At 44.1% G+C, this 21,702-nt stretch overlaps 1 protein-coding gene across 1 annotated transcript; it reads left to right on the plus strand.

The window, feature by feature from the left end:
* Positions 1-1,235: 1,235 nt before the first annotated feature.
* On the plus strand, positions 1,236-21,621 carry Otulin (OTU deubiquitinase with linear linkage specificity). Its single transcript, XM_033757137.1, has 7 exons — positions 1,236-1,259; positions 3,108-3,184; positions 6,764-6,858; positions 9,877-10,020; positions 15,541-15,666; positions 18,340-18,609; positions 20,816-21,621. The coding sequence occupies exons 2-7, from the start codon at positions 3,118-3,120 to the stop codon at positions 21,008-21,010; spliced, it is 897 nt and encodes a 298-aa protein (XP_033613028.1). The 5' UTR covers positions 1,236-1,259; positions 3,108-3,117; the 3' UTR covers positions 21,011-21,621.
* The last annotated feature ends 81 nt before the right edge of the window (positions 21,622-21,702 follow it).

A 21,702-nucleotide genomic window follows, 5' to 3' on the forward strand; every position in this document is an offset into this window, starting at 1 on the left:
TTTGATACTTAAAATTTAAGGCAGAAGTTTGAAATATTTTTAAAACAGAATTACTTTTATTTTTCTTTCTCCTTTATTGATTATTGTGACAGTACATGGGTACTTTTTTTTAAATTCTTTTTTTTAAATCTCATTGAGTTTATTGGTACTTTTTAAGTATACAGTACAGCTACAATTCATCATTGGGATCTTAGACCTTTACATGACAGATCTTGGTTCTCATTTTTTCCCCATACCCCTCCCCTCCCTTCACCCTCCCCATCCTTCCCTATTTACAAATAATTTGTTTCCATTTTTTCCTTTGCTCATATTTATATTTTTTATTCTGTTCAGTGCCTTTCTGTGTTGATTGAGCTTGATTTCATTACTTAAATTTAAGTTTCTACTTTTCTTCAGGGAGATGTAGCTTTGGGATTGTTTGTAAGGGTCATCTGGAATTTCCACATGTTCTTGGTGGCCAAGGAAGTTAACAAATATTCTTGCACAGGCTCTGAGTGAAATCCAGTTGTGGCAAAAGTAATTTGCATAATTTGCATATACTCTAGTCTTCTTATTCATCAGTTTCTGCTTTGCTTCTTTTGTGTACTGTATTCTGAATCACTGCTTTTTATTTCCAGCAGTCTCTTTCTGTTCTGTCTTGTCTTTCCATTGAGTTCTGTTTGTTTCTTTTCCTTCTCTTCCTGTGGGCCTTTGTGGGAATTTGTTTCTGTGGCTACTGTGAGAGGCTTGTTTGGAGACTCTCCTCTGGGCACTTGTGTGCAATTATATTTTTGGTTATTTTGTAGATTAAAAAGGGAGGAGACCAAAGCAGAGGCAAGCATGCATGCAGAGTAGCCACAGCGTTCTCTTGCAGTGCTGTTTGTAACTCCAAGTGTCTGCTGGAAGAGGAAGCATGGCTCATTGATACCTCATCTTCTCATTCTGAAGATGAGAAATCTGAGGGCAAGGTTGAGGAAGTGCTTGGCTGGAGACATGCTTTTGCTATTGTAAAGGAAGTGATTTGTTTGGGTCACTGTATTAAATCCACAACTGGACTTCACTCAGAGCCTGTGCAAGAATATTTGTTAACTTCCTTGGCCACCAAGAACATGTGGAAATTCCAGATGACCTTTAGAAACAATCCCAAAGCTGCATCTCCCTGAAGAAAACTTAAGTAATGAAATCAAGCTCAATCAACACAGAAAGGCACTGAACGGAATAAAAAATGTAGAGCATGACAACTTCTCTCTCATCGATAGATCTAGGAAGGAGTCTCAAAGGTGCTGTTTTCAAGAGAAGAATGAACACATTTGGTTGCTTTTTATTTCATGTCTTTGATTGATAGTTCCTGAATCAGATTTCTGTTTGCTTTTAACTGGCCCAGACTGACTCCACGTAATCTCACTGCAGTCAGAAGTACCTTTTCTGGGTTACTTGTTCCCTCACCCCACATTATTAAATCAGCCCTCCATCCCATTTATTTAGAAAGGAAAAAATAGAATGGAAAGTAATCACTGGAGGCTGGAGATGTACCTCAGCAGTGGAGTACTTGCCTAGCCTGCATGAGGCTCTGGATTCAAACCCAGTACTGCCCCCCACCCCCGAGTTGACTGATTGTTTATTAATACTCTACTCCAATGAGTGTGCATGAGAATTAGTATGAATATCTAACTTTTCAGTGTTCTAGTTATTTTAGATGTGCCTGTTTCTCCCAACAGTTGTGTGAGTGACAGTGATACCTGCCGGCCTTTTTACAGGTGGTTAGACTTAGGCACTGAGCAGTGTATTACTCTGGTAACTGCTGTTGTTAAACAGACCAGGTGAGGGCGGTTAAGCTCAGAGTCTGAGCCCCGGTCCCAGCTCAGGCCATTGCTCTCCGGAGAGGGCTCCCCATACAGCGTGCCTCGGGCTGGCTTAGGCAAAAAGTGGCTAAGGAGTAGGAGAGGGTGCGGAAGAGAAGACGCCTGAAGCTCACAGGTGCGGAGCAGTGTCATGAGGACACCCCTCCATGGTACCCGCTCTCCTTTCCCCCTGTTTTAGTGGGCTGGAGAGTAGGAGCTGGGGTGATGAGGGAGCTGGACGCAGGCTGCCTTAGTCGTTGGCTTTATTCCTTTGTATATCAGCCCGATAAGCCCCTGCCTCATGTTTCATTGTGTCTGGAGTGAGCTTGTGTGAACTTAGGGAATTGGGGATTTGAGTGCTCTCTATGTGGCTGTCAGCTTTTAGCCCCAGTACCCTCCGGAGGACTTAGACCCTCCAGTTCCTGAGCCTTTCTGGGGTTCCGCCTAGCTTGCTCGCTTGCTTTCCACGGCTGCACCTCCACCAGCCCTGTGCTTCCTGGCCTGGGTCATTTACCCTGCTCTCCTTTTGGATTTTGTGCATCTTCTGCTTTCAGCAGAGATAGAGTTGGTGTTTGTTTCCCTTCATTGTATTTTGGGGTGAATTAGGGAAAAGGAAGCATCTTCAAACTTGAGGCCCTGTTGTTCATCTTTGTGTGGCACCCAGTGGGATGTTCTACCTTTCTAGTGCTCAGTAGTCCCGGGCAGCTGTGGACACTTTGGAAGTGTCACATGTGTGAGGAGTAAGTGGTAGTGCTGGCAACTACAGCGTGTGGGACCATTGAGTGTGAAGGTTAGGGAACGGGGGTAACCTCAGGGATCTTTAGCTTTGGTGATTGGTAGTAACTGATGCTGTCTTAGTCTTGATTTTAGAATAGCTATTGTTAAATTTGCTGTGACATGCAGTACAAGTTGGCAGTTGTCCTACATTCCTATGTGATTCCCATCCTTAGAACTTGACTGAATCATTTTGGGAGTTTCGCTGATAAGATTCCTGTTGAGATGTCTAGACACACAGCTGGGCCATTGATAGATGTTAATTAGATGGCCTTAGAGCCATGTTGACAGTTGAGTGGTATAAATTATATCATTTAAAGTAACTTCGGAAGTGGGAAAGTGAGGTAGAAATGTCAGCATCTAGGATAGGTCCCACATTTTGTGCTTATCACCACATAATGTGAAAAGTTAGACTTGTAGTGTCTTACACATTTGTAAGTGCTGTTTATTGTGATACGATGGAAAATGTCAGTGCCACAGTGTTTGAAAATGTCTACTTTGGTGTGATTTCAGCGAGGAGGACATGTACCGTGCTGCAGATGAAATAGAAAAGGAGAAAGAATTGCTTATACATGAAAGAGGGGCATCAGGTATGTTTGGAATTGTCTTATTAATAGAGTTCCTACTGTTTATAGTAGAAAATGCAGTTAAATCCATATATTTGTTTTCATAAAATGTGGATGTACTTTGAGGAAAGATTCTTATGATTATTCACTTTGCTTAACAGGAAGACTGTTCGCTGAGGTTGTAAAGTTTTAATGCCATTGATCTCTGTATGCTTCACACTCAGGTTGTTTTTGTACCTTTGAAGATAGTTGTAATTTCTTAGCACTACCGTCTCTCGGTTCCAGATTCCTTTACATCCTTAGATGGAGAGTTGGAATTTGAAATGCATTTTTCATTTCCAGTTGGAGGAGTTATTGAGAAGCTGGCCTTGTACATCTTTGGACACAGATGACCACATGAATCTGATTGACTAAAAAGAACGATCACAGGCTCTGGAGCACTATTTGTTGCTTGTGCAATTTCCCATCCTCCTGGCTTCTCCTCTCTGAGTCTGTTCCTCTCACCTCGCCAGGGCCGAGCAGGGCTCAGGGCCGAGGCAGTGTTCCTCCTGCACTGCAAGTGGAGCACGTCCACCTCAGCCAAGAGGAGCTGCGCAGTAATTGGCAGGGGCCTTTTCGCTCAGTGCTGGGCGGTTCAGGTGTTCTGGTTTGTTTTAAGAACTGGCTTCTGTTAACTTAGGGCTACCAAAAGTGTTACTGTAATTGGGAACCAACAGTGTGAGTTAGACTTTTGATGATCTTTTCCAGTCTTCCTCAGAGGGAATCAGCAAGCTCTGACCTGTGGTGGCCGGAGGAGATACTCTTTGTATTGGCCTGGCATGCCCCTGGGCCCATGAAACTCAGTCCCACTCGGTGTGCACTGCCGTGTTGCCCTAAACCCCTCACTGCGCAGAGTCCTGCTGTCGGGAAAATAGGCACATGGTGGCCGTCCTCACTTCTGGGGAACCCCCAGGCCTCTCTCACTTTGCAGGCTCTGTTGTGATTGTCTTCTGTGCAGTGCTCTCCCCAACACAAGCAATCCAGCTCTTCCATGGCCCTTGTAACTTGGGCTTTAGTACCAGAGTAGAGTGGATCCCTTCCCGCCCTGTGGTCTTAGTCCTGAGTTCATCAGCCTTCCGGAAACAGCCTCCTTGGGCAGCAACCCCACTTCCCCAAAGCAGAGCCCAGCCTGAGGCAGAAAGCGTTCTTGTCCTCTATTTCTTTGAGGGAAAAGACTTTTTTCACCTATTCAGGGGTCAGAAAAACCACGTTTTGAGGGTGAACCTGAGCTGCCAGCTTTTGTTGGTGGCTTTGGTGCATGGTGAAGTTGAGTAGTTGTGACAGAAACCTTCTGGCTCTTAAAGCTTCCATTATTTCCTGTCTACCCCAGTTCAGAAATAGTTTGAGATTCCTGTTCTGGTCTGTCCTCTGAGAGTCCCAGCCTCCCAGAGGAGTTTTAGTTTTCTACCTTCCAGGGGTCTGATCCTTGAGTTTGTTATTCATCTGATCATTCACCAAACTCCTTTTATTTTAGCTCCATTGTTTTCCACTCTGGTGTTCACCTTCCCTTACTTATTTTTATGCTTTACCCTTAGATATATTCTGTCCTAGAAACAGAAATCAGAGTGTAGTTGATAGTTAAAGAAAGGCACCGTTACACTCACGAGCTAGTCCTCCTCCCAGAGAGCAGGGGCCAAATGGGGATTTAGGCAGTGCTTTGATGCTGCCAGCCGTGCCAGCACCCATGAGACAGTGGCCGGTGGCTCGACCTTTTGCCTGTGATGCAGGCGCCTCCTCCCCTCAGTCCTGAGGTGATGGGCCTGCCCAGGGGTCGGGTCTTTGTGTGTGTGAACACTCGTGTGTGATGCACATGATTTGGGGACAGCAGAGAGGGGAGCAGGAAGAGTATCCTCACTATGTGTATTTATAGTTTTTCTTGCCTGGGGGGAGGTGGGTGGAAAGGCAGTTACAGGGAACCCTTCCTTCGCTGCACTAAGCAAGCACAAAATTTCTTGACTTTAAAAGATGCAAAGCCTTTAGGGATTGGTTGTGTAGCATTGTATTGGTGGTGTCTGTATAGTATACCTCAGGGGTCTGTTTGACTTCTAAGCTAATCCTGCTGTATGTATAATTTTCCCTTTTATGTAAGCGGTTCATTTTCCTTATGAAAAGATTCAGTGAGTTAAAAAAAAATTCTTACAGTTTACTTCTAAAAACATTGGACTCACTCAAACTGTAGGAGGGTTTCTGGATGATAGGTGTTCCTTGCCCTCCTGGCATCCGCTGCATCCAGGCTGAAAGGGCTGTGGTCTTTGTCAGTAGTCTGTGAGCCCCTCAGTGCTGTGCCTCCATCTCGAGTGCCTTCATAGTTCCAGTTCTCAGCTCAGGGTTTGACACATACCAGACACTCAGTGTTTGTTGGATTGAGCTCAAAAAACACTTTTATGCACAACTTCCTCAGTAAACAGGTTGTGAAATTCTTCCAGGTTTATGTCTCAAAATCACAGGAAATCAGGATGTACCCAGGAATTGATTTCATTTTCTTCATTTTTTTCTCTAAAACATACATGCTAGCATGTGTGTACATGTGTGCCACAAAAATCAACCCCCAAACAGGTTAAACAAGGACAATTTGAAAACCTTTTTTCCCCTCTAAAACCTATAATATTTGTTTGATCATGAGTTGTGTTTATAATTTTGGGTAATGTGTTGTCAGAGTCGAATGAGGTCTGTGAATCGACTAACAGAGCTTTGTTATTTTTGATGAACTGAACAAATTATAGGGCTGGATATGTATATATATATACATATATATATATATATATATGGATATGTATATATATTGTGTAATATATATTTCATATTAGCATATGTAAATAGACAGTTAAATGTTTTTGTTGTAGCATGCGTTATCTCTTTGTATAGTAGATGTAAATGACTAACTACCAGTCAGTAGGAACATTTTCTCACAGATGAGAATGTTGTGTTTTTGATTAGAGAAGCGTTTGCAGACACTGTGGGTCAGTACAGCTTCAGGTTCTGAGGACTCAGAAACAAAACCAAACCCTTGCCCTCAAAGAGCTCCTGTTTCACTGTGTTTGTGTATGGCTGTGTGTGGGGAGGTAAAAAATAGGTCAGGTGTTGGTAAACACAGAGAAAAAGAAATGGGGTGAGAGGAATAAAGAAAGGGTCATGTGTGGTAACTGTGATAGCACTGGGGACATGGGAGGCTACACGGAGGAGGGGGTGGCCCTGAGGTGTGGTAAGCTGGCCAGGGGTGAGGACGCAGGTCAGGTTATTGTTTTCCGTCACCAGAGGAGAGGGCCAGCAGCCCCTGGAGCTCTCTGGGCCCAGGAGAGAGCACTGTCATCTGACTCAGGTTGTAGCAGGGCATCCCTGGCTGGCTGCAACACAGAATGGTCTGGAGGGTGTGGGGACAGAGGGGCCCCGTTGAGACCCAGCCCCTTCCTCTGGGTGCAGGGCTGGTGGTCTAGACTAGCTGGGAGGGCAGTGGGGAGTTCTGAGTGTTTTAAATGGAGTGAAGGGGAAGTAAAGCTGTGCCATTATTTTCATCATGCTTAGGTTTGTTACTTTTTAAAATTTTTGTTTTTGATTCTTTAACAGAACCCAGGCTGAGTGTGGCTCCCGAAATGGATATAATGGATTACTGCAAAAAGGAGTGGAGGGGTCATACGCAGAAAGCAACATGTATGAAAAAGGTACGGCCGAGGTGCACATGTCTCAGGTCTTTGGATAGTCTGTCGTAAGTTACATGTCATTTTATATTTTTAGATGGTGATTTAGACTACTGCTTCTAGACTTGGTTCTAATTTTAGAGATGAGGAAACAGACTGTAAAGAAAAGGGACTTGTTTGGAGTCAGTATTAATATAGATCCAGCATCAGTTATTCACTAACTTAATTTCTTTGAAAAACTCTCAAATGACGGAGCTCTGCAGAGTCTGGCTCGCCAGTGGGGTCCTTTTGGGCTCATCTGGGAGTGCCCGTCAGCCTGGTGGTGCCCCAGGACTGGCCCTGCTCTGTGCCACTGCTCAGATAGGCAATGCAGAGGGTTCGAAGGTCGTCTCTAAGACCAGTGGATAATAGTAGAGGCTCCAGAGATGTGGTCTTGGTGCCTCAGATGCCTGGGCTCTCCTACGCTACACAGCAGATGGAGCAGCGGGGCCTATGGGCCCCACCTTCAGGAGGCAGCCCCAGGCCAACGCCTTAGTGGGTCAGGCCTCTGGAAATTGCTCCTGTTTGACAGCAGTGTCAACCTAAAACTTTTTACTACCTCTTGTGACCTTTGGACTGTGTCTTTTGCTTGTTTTTCTCTTTGTTTATTTGCATTATGAATCTAAGTGCACTTCTTATTTGTTAGAGATAGTTTTTCTGACTGTGATAGTCTCTCGTAGATTTTCTGACTTCCAAATTAGATAACCAGAAAGCCAGGTATCAAAATAATATTTTCAGATCTTCCCAGGAAATGCTTTCACCAACTTAGAGTTTTATAGCCTTAGTCTCTTTAATGATCTATTTTTAAAAGTTGGCATTTTACATTTCATTACTGAGTTACCCAATATTCCATATTTTGGAACTCTTGCTAAAATCGTTTTCCTGTGGAATTAGATCCAGGAAAAGTAAGATCAAACCCTGCAGTGGGCCTCTTTCAGTAACCCGATAACTAAAGCATCTTCTCAGGACCTCTGGCATAACAGAGCATCTTGGTGCCTGATAACAGCTTTGATCTGTTTTATTTTATTTCTTATTTGCCTAATTTTTACTGTTTTAATATTCTTTTGGACATACATAAGTCATTATAAATCCTAATTTAATTCTAAAAAGTTTGATTCATCTCTGAAGTAGTGTTTTTTATGCAGATACCTAACTATGCATTTAGAAAGGTGCAACTGTGTTGAATTTGCTGTGGTACGTAATCCTGGGATAATTAGGGACCCACCAGAGGGAACAGGTACATATTAGTAGGTCTGCAGCTCCCTGATTGACCCTTATAGGTGGCAGTAGGTGGACTACAAAATACAAACAGACTCTTTAAAATTTCACATTTGGAAAGAAGTGCTGTCATATTCATGTTAGATCATCACGCTGTGACAGACTTTGGAAACGGCTAATGGTGAGCCTGAGCTGGTGTGCGTTGTGCTTACCCCATGTGATGCTCCTTTCTTGGTGTAAGTGCAGGGAGGAAGTAGGGCTGTGTGACTGGCGGAAGAGCAGGATGACTGGGCCAGGGAGCAGCAGTCCCAGTGAGGAGCTGCATTCAGCTGGAGAGATCAGAGCATCACCTGTGCCTGTGGACCAGAGTCACTAGTTGTCTGTGGGGTCCTTTCTCAGACTGCTCCATTTAGATGGCTGTTTTTGAGTGGCCAAGCCTGTCACTGAACTTTTTTTTTTTCTTGTTTTCCTTGCAGACTGAACAAGAGTGACACTTCAGTCCACTTAAAAAAAACAACAAAAACAAAACAAAACCAGAATTATCTAGACATTTTCTAGCTTGTCAGCTTTTACACACACAGACTAATGTGCCATACAATGTTGTGGTCCCATAAAATTATTATGGAGTTGAAAAATTCCCCTTGTCTAGTGAGGTAGCCATGGTTATATTGCAGTGCAACATTACTCCAATATTTGCGGTGATGCTATTGTAAACAAACTTCCTGCACAGCCAGTCATATGAAAACAGAGCACTTACTATTATGTATGGCATATAATACAAATAAATACAAATGACTTCTGCTGTGTTGTTTTTATTATAGTGTTGTCATAGTATAGCGTGCTTACTGTAAAACAGTATGCCTGTTACATGGGCAACAGTCTCACACAGCTTATACTTCCTGTGTCTTTTGATTGCCTGATTTTCTTTTGTGCTTGATTTATTTAACCTTGTGATGTTCTGTTCATCCGGGCTCTTAGATGTACACAGGCCACAGCTGTGGTTGCCAGTAGGAGGTCGAATGGCTGGTTTATAGGTGGCTGTGCCGTGTAGGGGTGTGCGAGTGTCCTCTGATGGTGCGCAGGGGTGAGCCTGCTCACACTGTACTTGTCAGAGTGTTGTCCCAGTCTTAAGATATGCGTATGTCTGTACCTCTGCACATATACCTTAGACACGGTCTTTTCCTGTATTTTTTAATATGGCGATGTTAAGTTAGTGGAGCTCTTTTTTCCTGTTCTCCTCATTAAAGGGAATTTGAAATTGACCTAAATATGGGTTAAACCTTTCAAAATGTTGTCAGTGAGCAGGTGTTCCAGTAGTTGCTAGAAAGGATCATAGGACTCCCAGCTTTGGGGGTAGCTAGTGCCCTAATACTGTTACTGCGTTGTATGTCCAGTCTGTTGCATTTTTTACATATGCTGATACTTTGTGCAGTGCTAACTTTTTAAAATAAATGAAGCTGCCAGGCATGGTGGCGCACACCTGTCATCTCAGCACTTGCAAAGCTGAGGCAGGAGGATCACTGTGAGTTCGAGACAAGCCTGGGCTACATAGTGAGTCCCAGGTCTGTCTCAACTACAAAGTGAGATCCTGTCTCAAAAAACAAAAAACAAACAAACAAACAAATGTAATAATGAAAAGGAATTTGAAGGTTTACACAAAGGATTTCTGCTAGTTTTATTTCCATTATTCCAGTGGTCTGGGCAAATTTTTTCCACAGGAACAGGACTGTTACTACTGTGTAAAGTTAGTAACCACTATTTCACATTCTTCCATACTTTCTGCAGGGCTATGAAGAGGTCTCTCAGAAGTTCACCTCCATCCGGCGAGTCCGCGGTGATAACTACTGTGCACTGCGGGCCACGCTGTTCCAGGCCATGAGCCAGCCCGTGGAGCTGCCCCTCTGGCTGCAGGACCCTGACCTCACACTGGTACGCTGCTGCTGCTGCTGCTGCTGCTGCTGCTGCTGCTGCTGCTGCTCCTGCTCCTGCTCCTGCTCCTGCTGGTGCTGGTGCCGGTGTTGGTGCTGGTGCTGCTGCTGGTGCTGTTGCTGGTACTGGTGGTAGTGCCAGTGCTGCTGCTGCTGCTGCTCATGGTGCCGGTGATGGTACTGCAGCAGGTTTGCGCTCACCGTGTTCAGAGGGCTCTGTGAGAAGCTTCCCCTTTTCTGCTCACGCCGCCTGCCGGTGCTGTCTGCAATGTAATGTCAGCACATGGGGTTATTCAGGTTGTGTGTGTGGTACAACCTCGCATAGTAGAGTGACCAGAAATAGCTGGTATTTCCTGAAGAGAGCAATGATGACTTAATTTAAGGAATTCAGTTGAATTAGAAACCAGATGTTTAGTTTCTGAAAACCACTTAGGAACAACTTGACTTCAGTTTTGACACTTACATTAAGTGCTATCTTTTTCATTACTTAAGCACCTGCCAGGGTCTAGAATCCACATTTTCTTGGTTCCAGCTGCAGTTCAAAAATTAGTACTCTGCCTGTGAGATGATTAGCATCACGTAGAGAAGCATCCCAGCCTGGCCCTGCTTAGTGTCCTAAATCTGCCGTGTAGAGGTGCACTGGGCTCCATGTACCCTGACACAAGTGAAGGTCACAGGATAGGTCGGATAGAGCATCCCGAAAGATTTTGATGTGCAAGAATGATTGGTCGGAATGACGATGTGACATTAATTAGGGAAAAAAATCTATGAAGTCCTGTACTGAGAAAAACAATACCCTCAACAGCAAAGTGCTAGGTGTGGCGTTGGCATCTGAAGTGCAAGCCCACAGTGTGTCCTTGTGGAATGGTATGGTCAGCAGTGACGAGAGCCCTGGCTGTGTTTTAGGAGGAACACTTCTGAGGTTGTGAGAAGGCCCACTGTGAACTGGGCAATTGGAGCCAGTCAGAGGTCTGAGTTGAGCTCCATGTGCATCCCTCAGTAGCACACGAGTGTGAGCAAGATGATCCATCTCATTCTGGGAGCAGCTAAGGGGCTGGAGTGTTTCCCTAGAATGAAGAGGACTTCTGTGAGCTGATGAGAACAGACACTACGCTTGATTTTAGCCAGAAGACTGAGAAGTGATAAAAAGGAACCTTTAAAGGAAACTTACTCCTGGCTGAGCTTTTACGTGGACAAGGGATTGTATCACTCCAGAGGGCGACACTAGGACTAGTGGTAGGAGGGTATTGACCTTTTCACTGTGATCTGTTTTACAAACCAGGGTAAGATCAGAACACCTGTGCACCTTTACACAAAACAACATCTGGGAAGGACACCTTTTGAGCAAAGATATATGTCATCTTAAACAGAGTTTAGCTTATTCCTTTAATATGGAGGCAAAGGAAAGTGATACGTAAGCTGTTTTTTCTTTTGAAAATGATGGCATCTATTAGTAACGGTAGCAGAATCCTTCAGAGTTGTTGGTGGGTCAGCAAAAGCTTGCTGCTGAGTGGATGTATAAGACTTTCTGGAGAAGTAAACAGTGACTTCACTGTCAGTGCTTTGTGTTGTCTTAACTTCTGTGCTGGATGACCATAGCTTAATTTATAGATCATGACATAAATTCTCCGCAGTTTAAGGCTTTAAGGTTTTCCTTTTAAACCTTTACCTGTAAAGGACTATTTAGATGGATTTAATTGACATTCAATTTAATTTTTTATATTTTTAAAGAAACTGCCACAAATAGTGCCCCTAGTAATTAAATGTATAAAGTATACCCTAGAAAAATAAGGCACAGTGTCCCTCCTCATCTCCTAACAGGATATGTTCAGATAACATCACCTACCGTCTTAAGAGCAGGTGAGGTAGGTTGTGTTAAGTCTGATTAATGTTAGAATCTTGCTTGTGTGAATCATGGGGCTCGGTTGTGGTTTTCCTGACTGACTTTGAACAGCGGGAAGATAGTTCTGAAATTCTCAAGTGCTCTTTCCAATTTCTACTCTGGTGTAATGTGTTTCAGTCAGTGTATTTTTCTCTTGAGAGCACAGTCTACTTAGTTGCTCACAGTGGTATTAGTTTTTCATCTAAGCTTTATTGAATGTCAGCAGGCCAGTGTAGAAGAGAATAAAAATGTATCATACCTGCCTGAGTGCAGCATCTATGTTTATTGAACTTCGGTCCTGCTGCGTGTCTGCGGGAGTTGCCTTGTTTTGTTCTGCTCCTGTCCACCTAGAACACTTGTCCGTGATGGTCCCGCCTCCGGCAGTTTGTCCTGGTATGAGCACTTTCTTGACAGTGTGCTTTGTTGTTGCATTCCTGAGGCTGAGTAGTGACAGAATCCCTGCTGCCTTGTCTCGGAGGTGCCTGTGGGGTGGAAAGGGCACACACACTTGGTCTGCTTGTGCTGGAGCAGGCTGCCCTCCCAGTTTTCCCCACACCCTACACGAACGCCTTCTGAGTTCTGCTCTCTCTCTGGCCGTGCCCTAGCTCTTTCTCTGGACACCATTCTGACCAGGGCTTCACAAGTGCCACACCTTGATTTGGTATTTAAAACCTCCATTTGCATATTCCAGATGTTCTGTTGTATTTTGTCATCTGCCCCCTCTTCTGAACGTCATTTGGTTTTGGGAGATTAAAGGGAAACAGAAACAGCAAAGCTGAACAACCTTCCCCTTACCTAGGACTTGTTGGAGGGGACTCTGGACCTCCCTGCTATGCTCAGCTTCTCTGGCCTTGCTCCATTACCTGCTTGCGAGTTGAGGTCTGCCCTGCCTGCCCCTCGCAATTTGGCTGCCTGTCCGTCGTCTCCTGCCCCTGCCTGGGCTTCCTGTTTATTCTCTTCTCCGTCAGAACCCATTCTGAGTTTGACTGTCGTTAAATTGTCTAACCCTGACCGCAACTGTGGGAATGGTTAGTTTGGCTGCTCTTAAACTTAGGCCAGCACCATGGTCCTTAAGGAGGGGTGTGCTTTGTCGCAGGGGCCCTTGGGTTTTCGGGTTCGCTAAATGCAGATGGGACCTGTGACATTGTTTGGGAGATTAAGATGTCAGATGTTTGTTTTGGTGCTGGCACAGTTTTGCTGTTTGCTCTGTAGTGATAACAAGAAGTACAGGCATTTGCTGGAGAAAGTAGGTTGTTTTAGAGTTCAATCACAAGTAAACGGCACTGAAGCTATTTACTGGATTATTAAATGCTTCCAGCCATTGCTTTCATGTGTAAATTTTGTGTTTTTGGTTTAAATCTCCCTTATTCTGCCTCTGCCTAGTGGAAAAGAATGACTGTGTGTGTGTTATGACCCTGTGAGGATGCAAAGTTTATTTTCCTTTTCTTCCTGTACAAATAATTCCAGTTCCATTATTCTTTACTAATAGTTTCTTTTTCATGTCTATGTTTTTGGACTTTCTCCAGGATTTCCCCACCTCCTGGAACCAAACGACCCTGAACGGGATGATCCCTTTAGCAACAGATTAAGCAATGAGTGAAATCAGTGATGAAACTAACTTTGTGTCTTTGGTGTAGACAGATCTTTGGGATCTCCAGAGTAATTCAGTTGCCTGTTCTGGCTTTTTAGTTGACTGTACAATGTCATGGAATGCCTTGCTGGTCTTCTAGGCTGCCCTTTACCTTGTGTTCCAGCTCACATCTTTGGAACCAGTATTTTTTGCTCACTCTTGGTTTGTCGTGTCAGTTGTCATTCCAGCTTATTACCACTTGAGGGCATGTTAGGTTCTCGTGATGAATCTGAGAGATCAAACCGAGGGCTCTGCGGAACTGCGCACATGTTGTTGAGGTATAGGACCAGTGGCACTGAGTGGGGCTTCCGTGGCTCTTAGGCAGGTCGTCACTTGTCACAATGATCTGAGTAGGGCGCCCCATTTAGTGAGTGATACAGATCATCATCACTGTGGTCACGGTGAAGAGCACTTTGTAGCCCTGTCGTGGTTCTGTTTTTTGTAGAGATGAAACCACATGATTGCCAGAGACCGAGAAGGCACAACCAGGATTGCAGTTTGAGCCTTAGGTTCCAGTACAACTGAACATAGGTCCTCATTTAGAACTTTTTATAACTGTTAAACAAGTTCAGGTTCCTTATAGGATGTGTAGGCTTTAGTCATTGTTTAATGCGCTTTTGATGCAGAGGTGAACTTTTTTTCCTTTCTAAAATTTATAGCAGTGGAGTGACATGCCTGTGCCCAGCCCGATTATACGATATCTCCGGACACACCCAAGACTGTTGGGAGAGCCTGATTTCCCATGCCATCATCAGCCAGGTTGTGTCTCAGCTTGCCTTTTAAGCCCCAGATTCTATTGATAATTAGGGGGAAAACAAAACGAATGCTTGAGGAGCAACAACAGAAGAAAGGAAATTAGCGCCGCAGCAGTTCAGCGATCATGTTTTCCGGAGTGAGACAGTCAGTTCCCTTAACTCCTGTACTTATTCGCAGTTGTCTTACCTCACTATATTGATGAAGCAGTCGACTAAGAAAATAGTTTCTATAAAAGTTAAAATTTTCAGTACAGTATGTGATTGAAAAATATGGTGAATACTTAAATTTTAAAATGTTTGCAGTAAAAGACACATTGCCATTAATCCCCCTCGAAGGCCCCTTCTCACGTTGAACACACCTGTCCCATTATTCTTGCTTTCCAAAGCAGTTCTGGAAGTCCCCTCTCAGGAGTGTCTCTGGTGTCCTCTCTCAGGAGTGTTTGTCTTGTGGCTTTCTCAGTGTCCTGAGTCAGTTTAAAATGTTTACCTTTCATGGGCATTTTGACTTTGGGGAGGAACTGATCTAGAGGATTGGGTGGGTGAAGGCACACTACTGTTTTTACAAGACCATCTTTCCGTTGGAAGGCACTTGGCAGCAGTGCTCACAGTATTTTGGATCACACCTTCTTTAGACACTCACGACAGAGGACCTCTCGGAACTTCTTGAAGAAGTGGCACGAACGATGGGCTAAGTGTATTCAAAGCAAAGGGGAGAAATTGAGAGGAATTCATGGCAATGTGTCTTACTGTAATAATATTTTTAAAAATTTTAAACATTCACCATATATTTTGCTCAACCCTATGTATATATTAATATTAACAAAATTATTTCTGCTTTTTTTAATGGATTTTAAAAAACCCAGGAATTAGGCTTTATTTTCCTAATCAAGAAAAGAAAAGAGCAGGGTTTAACTTTATCCTGAACTTTATCACCTACCTAAGCCATGCACTAGGGAGAGTAGGGAGGCTGCCAGTGAGCCCAGAAGACAGATTGTGCGAAGACGCAGCATAGATCCTGCAGGCTGGACCATGCCCGTGTATCTCAACCCAAAGTGCCTTTCACCCTGACTCCTGACTCCGTGTGGCTTCTGGCTCCTGGATGTAGGTCCTCCATCCTCAACTTGCCGGGCAGACTTGCAGGAGTTGTTTGTTTGGCAGTAAAGTACGCTTGGTGTTTTCTTCCAGCTTGGATCACCTGTGATGGATTTCTTGGAATGTTAATACTTCTTTCTCTTTCTGTTCTTGGTATTCTAGTTACCAGAAAAATTGATAAGCAGATACAACTGGATCAGACAGTGGAAACTGGGACTGAAACTCGATGGGAGGAGCGAGGACCTGGTTGAGAAAATTAAGGAGTCCCTCGCCCTGCTGAGGAAGAAGGTTTGAACGTGTAGTTTCCTGTCTGACAAGTGCAATGCTCCTGCTGCAGATTGCCCAGCAGCCCTCTTCTTAGTCTCCACTCATTGTGTCAGTGAATGCTCTTGGTTCATTTATTTATTTACATTTATTTATTTAAACTTATGAAGAAAAGGTTTATTTGGTTCTTAGTTCTGGATACTGAAATTGGCTGATTTTTAGGGAAAACAAACAAACAAAAACTCTTCCCATGAGGTCTTTGGTGAAATGGAGAAACACCAACATTATATATTCTTGAAGGAGCTGCCATGAATTAGTGTTTCAGATAATGAAATGTATAGCTTTCTTAAAAGGAAACCTTAACAGATGTATTCTTTGTTCTAACTTATAGGTTTCAAAAATAATCATTTAGTCTATAGCTTTTTTTATTATCAGTGATACTAATTCACATTTACTCTTCCCAGTTAATGCTTGTGTTTTAAGATTCTGTCCATATTTATTGAAGACTATTTTCTTTCCTGATGTTTATTCAATGAGTAGATTTGTAACTTGGCCTTTGAAAACTGTCCTAAGGGTGGGTTTGTATGAAGTAGAATTTAGGGAGAACTTAGTGTGCTGATTCCTCCTGACTTGGTGTTTAGAATTCTGTGGTTTTCTGCTGTCTCTTCGGGGTTGGACATCCTGCTTGCAACGGCCCACCCTGACCTTGGGCTGCTTGTTTTGAGCAGCTTGGGGTCCCTCCCCCTAGGAAGCCCAAAGAGAGGGATTGTTGATTGCTGCTGCCTTTGCCAGTAGAAGAAGGGGTCAGGTCCTAAGGCGGGGTCACATCTGGGCTTTTGGGGTCCTTCCTAGCACACACCCCAGGTGATCTGTTTGCTCTCATTTAGTCAGTCTGCCACCTTAGACCTCTGCTCTGAGACTGTCCCGTTTTTTTTCTTTTGGCCCAGTGCCTACCACCGAGCCAGACACATGATAGCCATTTGGTAAATGCTTTGTTGAGTGAGTGAGCAGAGGGCCCTGAATTCCTGGACTCTAACTTTTGCTTTCAAAGATAAATGTTTAGTGGAAAGTATACTGTCAAAGGAAGCCCAGCAGTTTTTTTATCTTTCACTGTGAAGAAAAGGGGGAGAAGGGAATAGGGTTTCTTTTCTCATTACCTGCTGGAGTGGAACGCTGCACTTCAGGGTGCTGAAGGACAAGGCCCTGGCCCCCAGTGTGAGTGAGGAGGTTTCTTCAGCTGAGCTACACGGCAGTTTCCTTTTTTTCATCTTTAAGATCTTGTGAAATGGGTATTTTTGCTTTATTAGCTAGCTGTGTCTGTTGTCATCAAACTATCATTTTGGGGACTGTTTAAGTGTTGCCAGTTTATAACAAGATTAATATTACTCATTAGTAATATGAGCCACCAGTACTAACACTTGTGCTTGCTTTACACTAAAAGTTTCATTCATTAGTTTCTTCTCATGACTACAAAGGTGATGTCGTCCATGACCACGAAGGATGTGGTCATCCCTGCTTCACAGATGTGGAGACTGAGACCGAGAGGTTGGTTAAATGTCCTGTGGAAGCCACTAGCTACTTGGTGGCAAGGCTTTGACCCTATCCTGACTGTAGAGTGTGCTCTTGATGCCAGCTCGGTCTGCTCTGGAAACTGAGATGTGGACAGTACGTTCCAGCCTGAATATTGTTTTTTTTTTTTTTTTTTGGTTTTTTGAGACAGGGTCTCACTATATAGTTGAGACTGACCTGCACCTCCACCATGTAGCCCAAACTCACAGCGATCCTCCTTGCCTCAGCCTCCCGAGTGCTGGGATTATAGGCATGCACCACCATGCCTGCCTCAGCCCAAATATTGTTGAGAGTTCTGAGTAGTCATCACCATTAAAATTTACTCTTGGATGTTAAATCTACAGTGAGTTTTGCAAGGGGAACAATTACTAATTACTCATAAGGACTGGTATTTGTGGGCATTTCTTATTCATTGTAACTTAAAAGCACATTTGTCTGTAGGGTTTACTTCTTCCCTGAAAGAGTTGGCCTATGCTAGTTGAATACTTGACAGCTGCTTTGTTCTTTTTTTTTTTTTTCTGTTTAGCATCTTACATTTATTGTCTCATTTAAACTTCATAACATTTCTTTTTTTTTCCTCATTGAGTTTATGTTCTTAATCAGTAGTCAGTAAGATTTTTCTAAATGGATTTATACATTTGAAGCTCATGTGTATTTTTAAGAGTTTAGAAGGTAAGTTCAGTAAACTGATACTCAGGAGACCCCATTAATGCTCCTTCCATTTTGAAGGGGTGGCTTTGTGTTTTTGGCTTGGTTGCTTTGTGAAAGCATCTCAGAGGGTGGAGTAATTGTAGTCTCTTCAGCTCTGCACACAGGCCTCACACAGGCCTGCTGTCTTTTCCACAAGTATCTCTGATTGTCTGGTTCATTTGAAATTGCCGCCCCAGGGCCTCTTGGCCCTGCTCCCTTTCCTTACTGCATTGTGCATCTGTTTGAAATTAATGGGAAGAAAAGCTGAATAGTGTCCATCTAAGGGGTGCATTGTTTGAACTGGAACTTGAATGTTGTGAGCATTGGGATGACTCATGATCTCCACTTTTGAAAATTAGTTTGCATTCACAGTGTAGACATGTACCAGGGAGTTTTAGAACAGAACATCCTAACTATCACTTAACTTCCTTATTGTAGTGGGCAGGCCTGGCTGAGATGAAAACTGCTGAGGAGAGGCAGATGGCTTGTGATGAACTGTTCACAAACGAGGAGGAGGAGTATAGCCTCTATGAAGCTGTAAAATTTCTAATGCTGAACAGAGCCATTGAACTGTATGATGATAAAGAGAAGGGAAAGGAAGTACCATTTTTCTCTGTGCTCCTCTTTGCTCGGGACACATCGAATGATCCTGGACAGCTTCTGAGGAACCACCTAAACCAGGTGGGACACACTGGAGGCCTTGAACAGGTAAGCTGTGCTTTTGGGAGTGTGTTATTTCAAGGTGTAGTGGCTTTAATCATCGAGCATGATCTTACAGTGTTTATAGGTCAGGAATTCAGGAGCAGCTCAGTTGGGGGGATTTGGCCTAGGGTGTCAGGAGGTTGCCTGTGTAGGCTGTCCAGCACCACAGTCATCTGAATCTTTACTGGGACTGCAGGACCCACTTCCATGACTATGTGGCTCTTGGTAGAAAGCCTCAGTTCCTTGTTACCGGGAGGGTTTGGTTCCTTCCCATATGGGCCTCTCCAGAGGGCTACCTGAGTGTCCTCCTGATGGATATCAGAGTGATCCAAGCAGAGAGCAAGGAGGATGCTTCTGTGGTCTAATCTTTGGTAGCCACACTCTTGAGGAGAAAGGAATTGAGCTATGTCTTCTCCAGTGAGGAGTGTCAAAGAATTGTGGACACCTTTTACAACTGCCATTTTTATATCATCTTGGGCTTTCTGCTGAAGGATGGCAGATGGGATTAGAACCCTTGGAAGCTACAAATGAGTGGAGCCCTTGGAATAGGCATTTGAAGGGTCTTGTTTAGTCTTGGCCGCTGTAGCTGCATTAAAAATAGAGATAGACTCACTCAGCTAGAAGAGCATAGCCTCTCGGGTCTTTTATACACATGCTAAATTTGGACTTTTATATGGACACCCAGTTGAGTCACCATACCTTGTACCACTTTGGTATGTTCATTTCCCTAAAAGGTCATTAGGGCTGTCCATCCAAAGTGCTGCCTTTCTGCTACATCTTGGACTCCTTCCCTAAAGACCAAGTACCAGGACAGACGAGGTGAGGAATGGAGAGCCGAGCTGGGTCCTCTCTGCATGGTCCTGGTGGGTAGAATCCTTTCCACCTGCATCTTGCATCCATGAGGTGCAAGAAAGAGCAGAGACTGGTGGCCATGGCTGGGGTAGGCAGGATAGAGATTATTTCAGAAAGTTATCTATTTATAATGTGGTTGACTTTCGTCTTCTGAACCATAGGGAGCACCTACTGGTAAAAGACCTGCAAGAGCATGGCTTGCATGTTAGACTCAAATTGGGCCTTTTTGAGACCCTATCAGTCTATTTTTTTAAGAAAAATTAAAAAAAATCTTTTGCATACATACAGTCCGGTTCACTTTTTGAAAGCTTTGCAGTCACCACTGCAGTTTGACGTTAGATCATTTTGTCACTTCCAGAAGAAACCCCCCAACCACTAGCAATCATTTCCTTTCCCCCAGCCCTAGCCAGCCACAAATCTGTTTTCTCTCTGTAGACTTGTCTGTTCTGAACATTTCACATAAATGGAATTTTATACTGTGTGCTATTTTGTGACTGGGTTCTTTCATTGAGCATAATGTTTTAAAGGTTGATCTGTATTGTACCATGTATCTGTGCTTCGTTCCTTTTTATTGATAAGTAAATGATGCTGCATTGTGTGCATAGATCATGTTTTATTCATTTAGTAGCTTGACGGACATGTTACTATGAATGATCTTGCCGTGGACACTCATGGGTAGTTTCATGTGGACACGTTCCTCTTGGGTGTGTGCCAAAGAGTGCAGTTTCTGGGCACGTGGCAATTCTTTGTCTCCCTTTTGAGGACCTGTCAAGCTGCTTAAAGCAGCTGCGCTAGAGCATGGTGTGGTGGTCCACGCCTGTATCCAGTTACGTGGGAGGCTGAGAGAGGACCGCCAGTCTGAGGCCAGCCTGGGCTACAGGGTGAGACTGTCACCAGAATTCAAAAGGGAATAGCAGCACTATTTTACGTTGCCACCAGCAGGGGATCTGTGTCCCATTTCGCTGTCCTTTTTGATTACAGCCGTTCCAGTGGGTGTGAAATGGTATCTTACTGTGGTTTTGATTTGCATTTTTCTAATGATTTATGTTGCTGAGCGCATTCCGAGGTACTTATTGGCCATTTACATATCTTCTTTGGAGAAATGTCTCTCATATCTTTTGTCCAATTTTTAAACTGTTTATTTTTTACTTGTTGAGTTGTAAACATTACTTATAATTCTCTTTGCTGGTCCCTTCTCAGATACCTGCTGCAATCTTGATGTTCTGCCTTTTAGTATAGAGAGCACTGGCGGGAAATCCGGAGGGAAAGTTGCGGCATACCCGCTGCTGTGCAGCCTGGCGGGCGAGAGGCCCGTCTTCGCCTGGCTCCCTTCAGGTGCCCCTTTGCTTTTTCCTCCCAGGTGGAAATGTTCCTCCTTGCCTATGCTGTGCGCCACACCATCCAGGTATACCGGCTGTCCAAGTACAACACCGAGGAGTTTGTCACAGTCTACCCCACCGACCCGCCTGAGGACTGGCCGGTGGTGACCCTCATCGCTGAGGACGACCGGCACTACAACGTCCCCGTGCGGGTGTGTGAGGAGACCAGCCTGTGACTCGGCCGGCAGGCTAGTGACTCGGCAGAGCGGCACGCAGCTCCTGGCTGGGCCTCAGGCCGCAAGTCTCTAAGAACCGCCTGTGGGAACCCTGGGCAGGGAGCAAGCCGGACTGGAGTGTTCTGAAGAGTAGCTTTTGACAGCAAGCGGTAGCCATGTCTGTGCCTCATCCGTGACCCAGTACGTTTCAGTGAGGGCCTCTGGGAGTACTTGCTGGAAGGTGCAAGCTACAGCCCCATCCCCAAAGGCAATTAGTTTTGTATCAGAGGAACCTCATTTTGGAGAGGAATATGTTAATGTTTCAAACCAAAATTCTCTCTAATGATAAACTGGCTTTTTCTAAAGACTCTATTTCTCTTTGGTGGTGGTAATGGCTCTCTGTAGTGACCTTCTGTGTGATCTGCTGAGGTCGTTAGTCATAATACCCTTTGATAGCCTTGTCTTCTTCTGAAAAGATGAACAGTAGTTTGGATTTACATTAATTAACTTCTATTTAAAGCAGATTGCCTCATAGAAGATTAATTGGGTCCAAAAATGGGATTGTTCGAAGAATTTCTTTTTTTGGTGGTATTGGGGATTGAACCTAGAACCTTTATACTGATCTACATCCCTAGCCCTTTGTTGTTGTTGTTATTACTTGAAACAAGATCCTGATAAGTTACCCAGGCTAGGCTAGAATCTGCAGTCTCCTG

Source organism: Fukomys damarensis, unplaced genomic scaffold, assembly GCF_012274545.1.
Source record: "Fukomys damarensis isolate Sample0158 unplaced genomic scaffold, DMR_v1.0_HiC HiC_scaffold_1, whole genome shotgun sequence".
In the NCBI taxonomy this organism is placed as follows: Eukaryota; Metazoa; Chordata; class Mammalia; order Rodentia; family Bathyergidae; genus Fukomys; species Fukomys damarensis.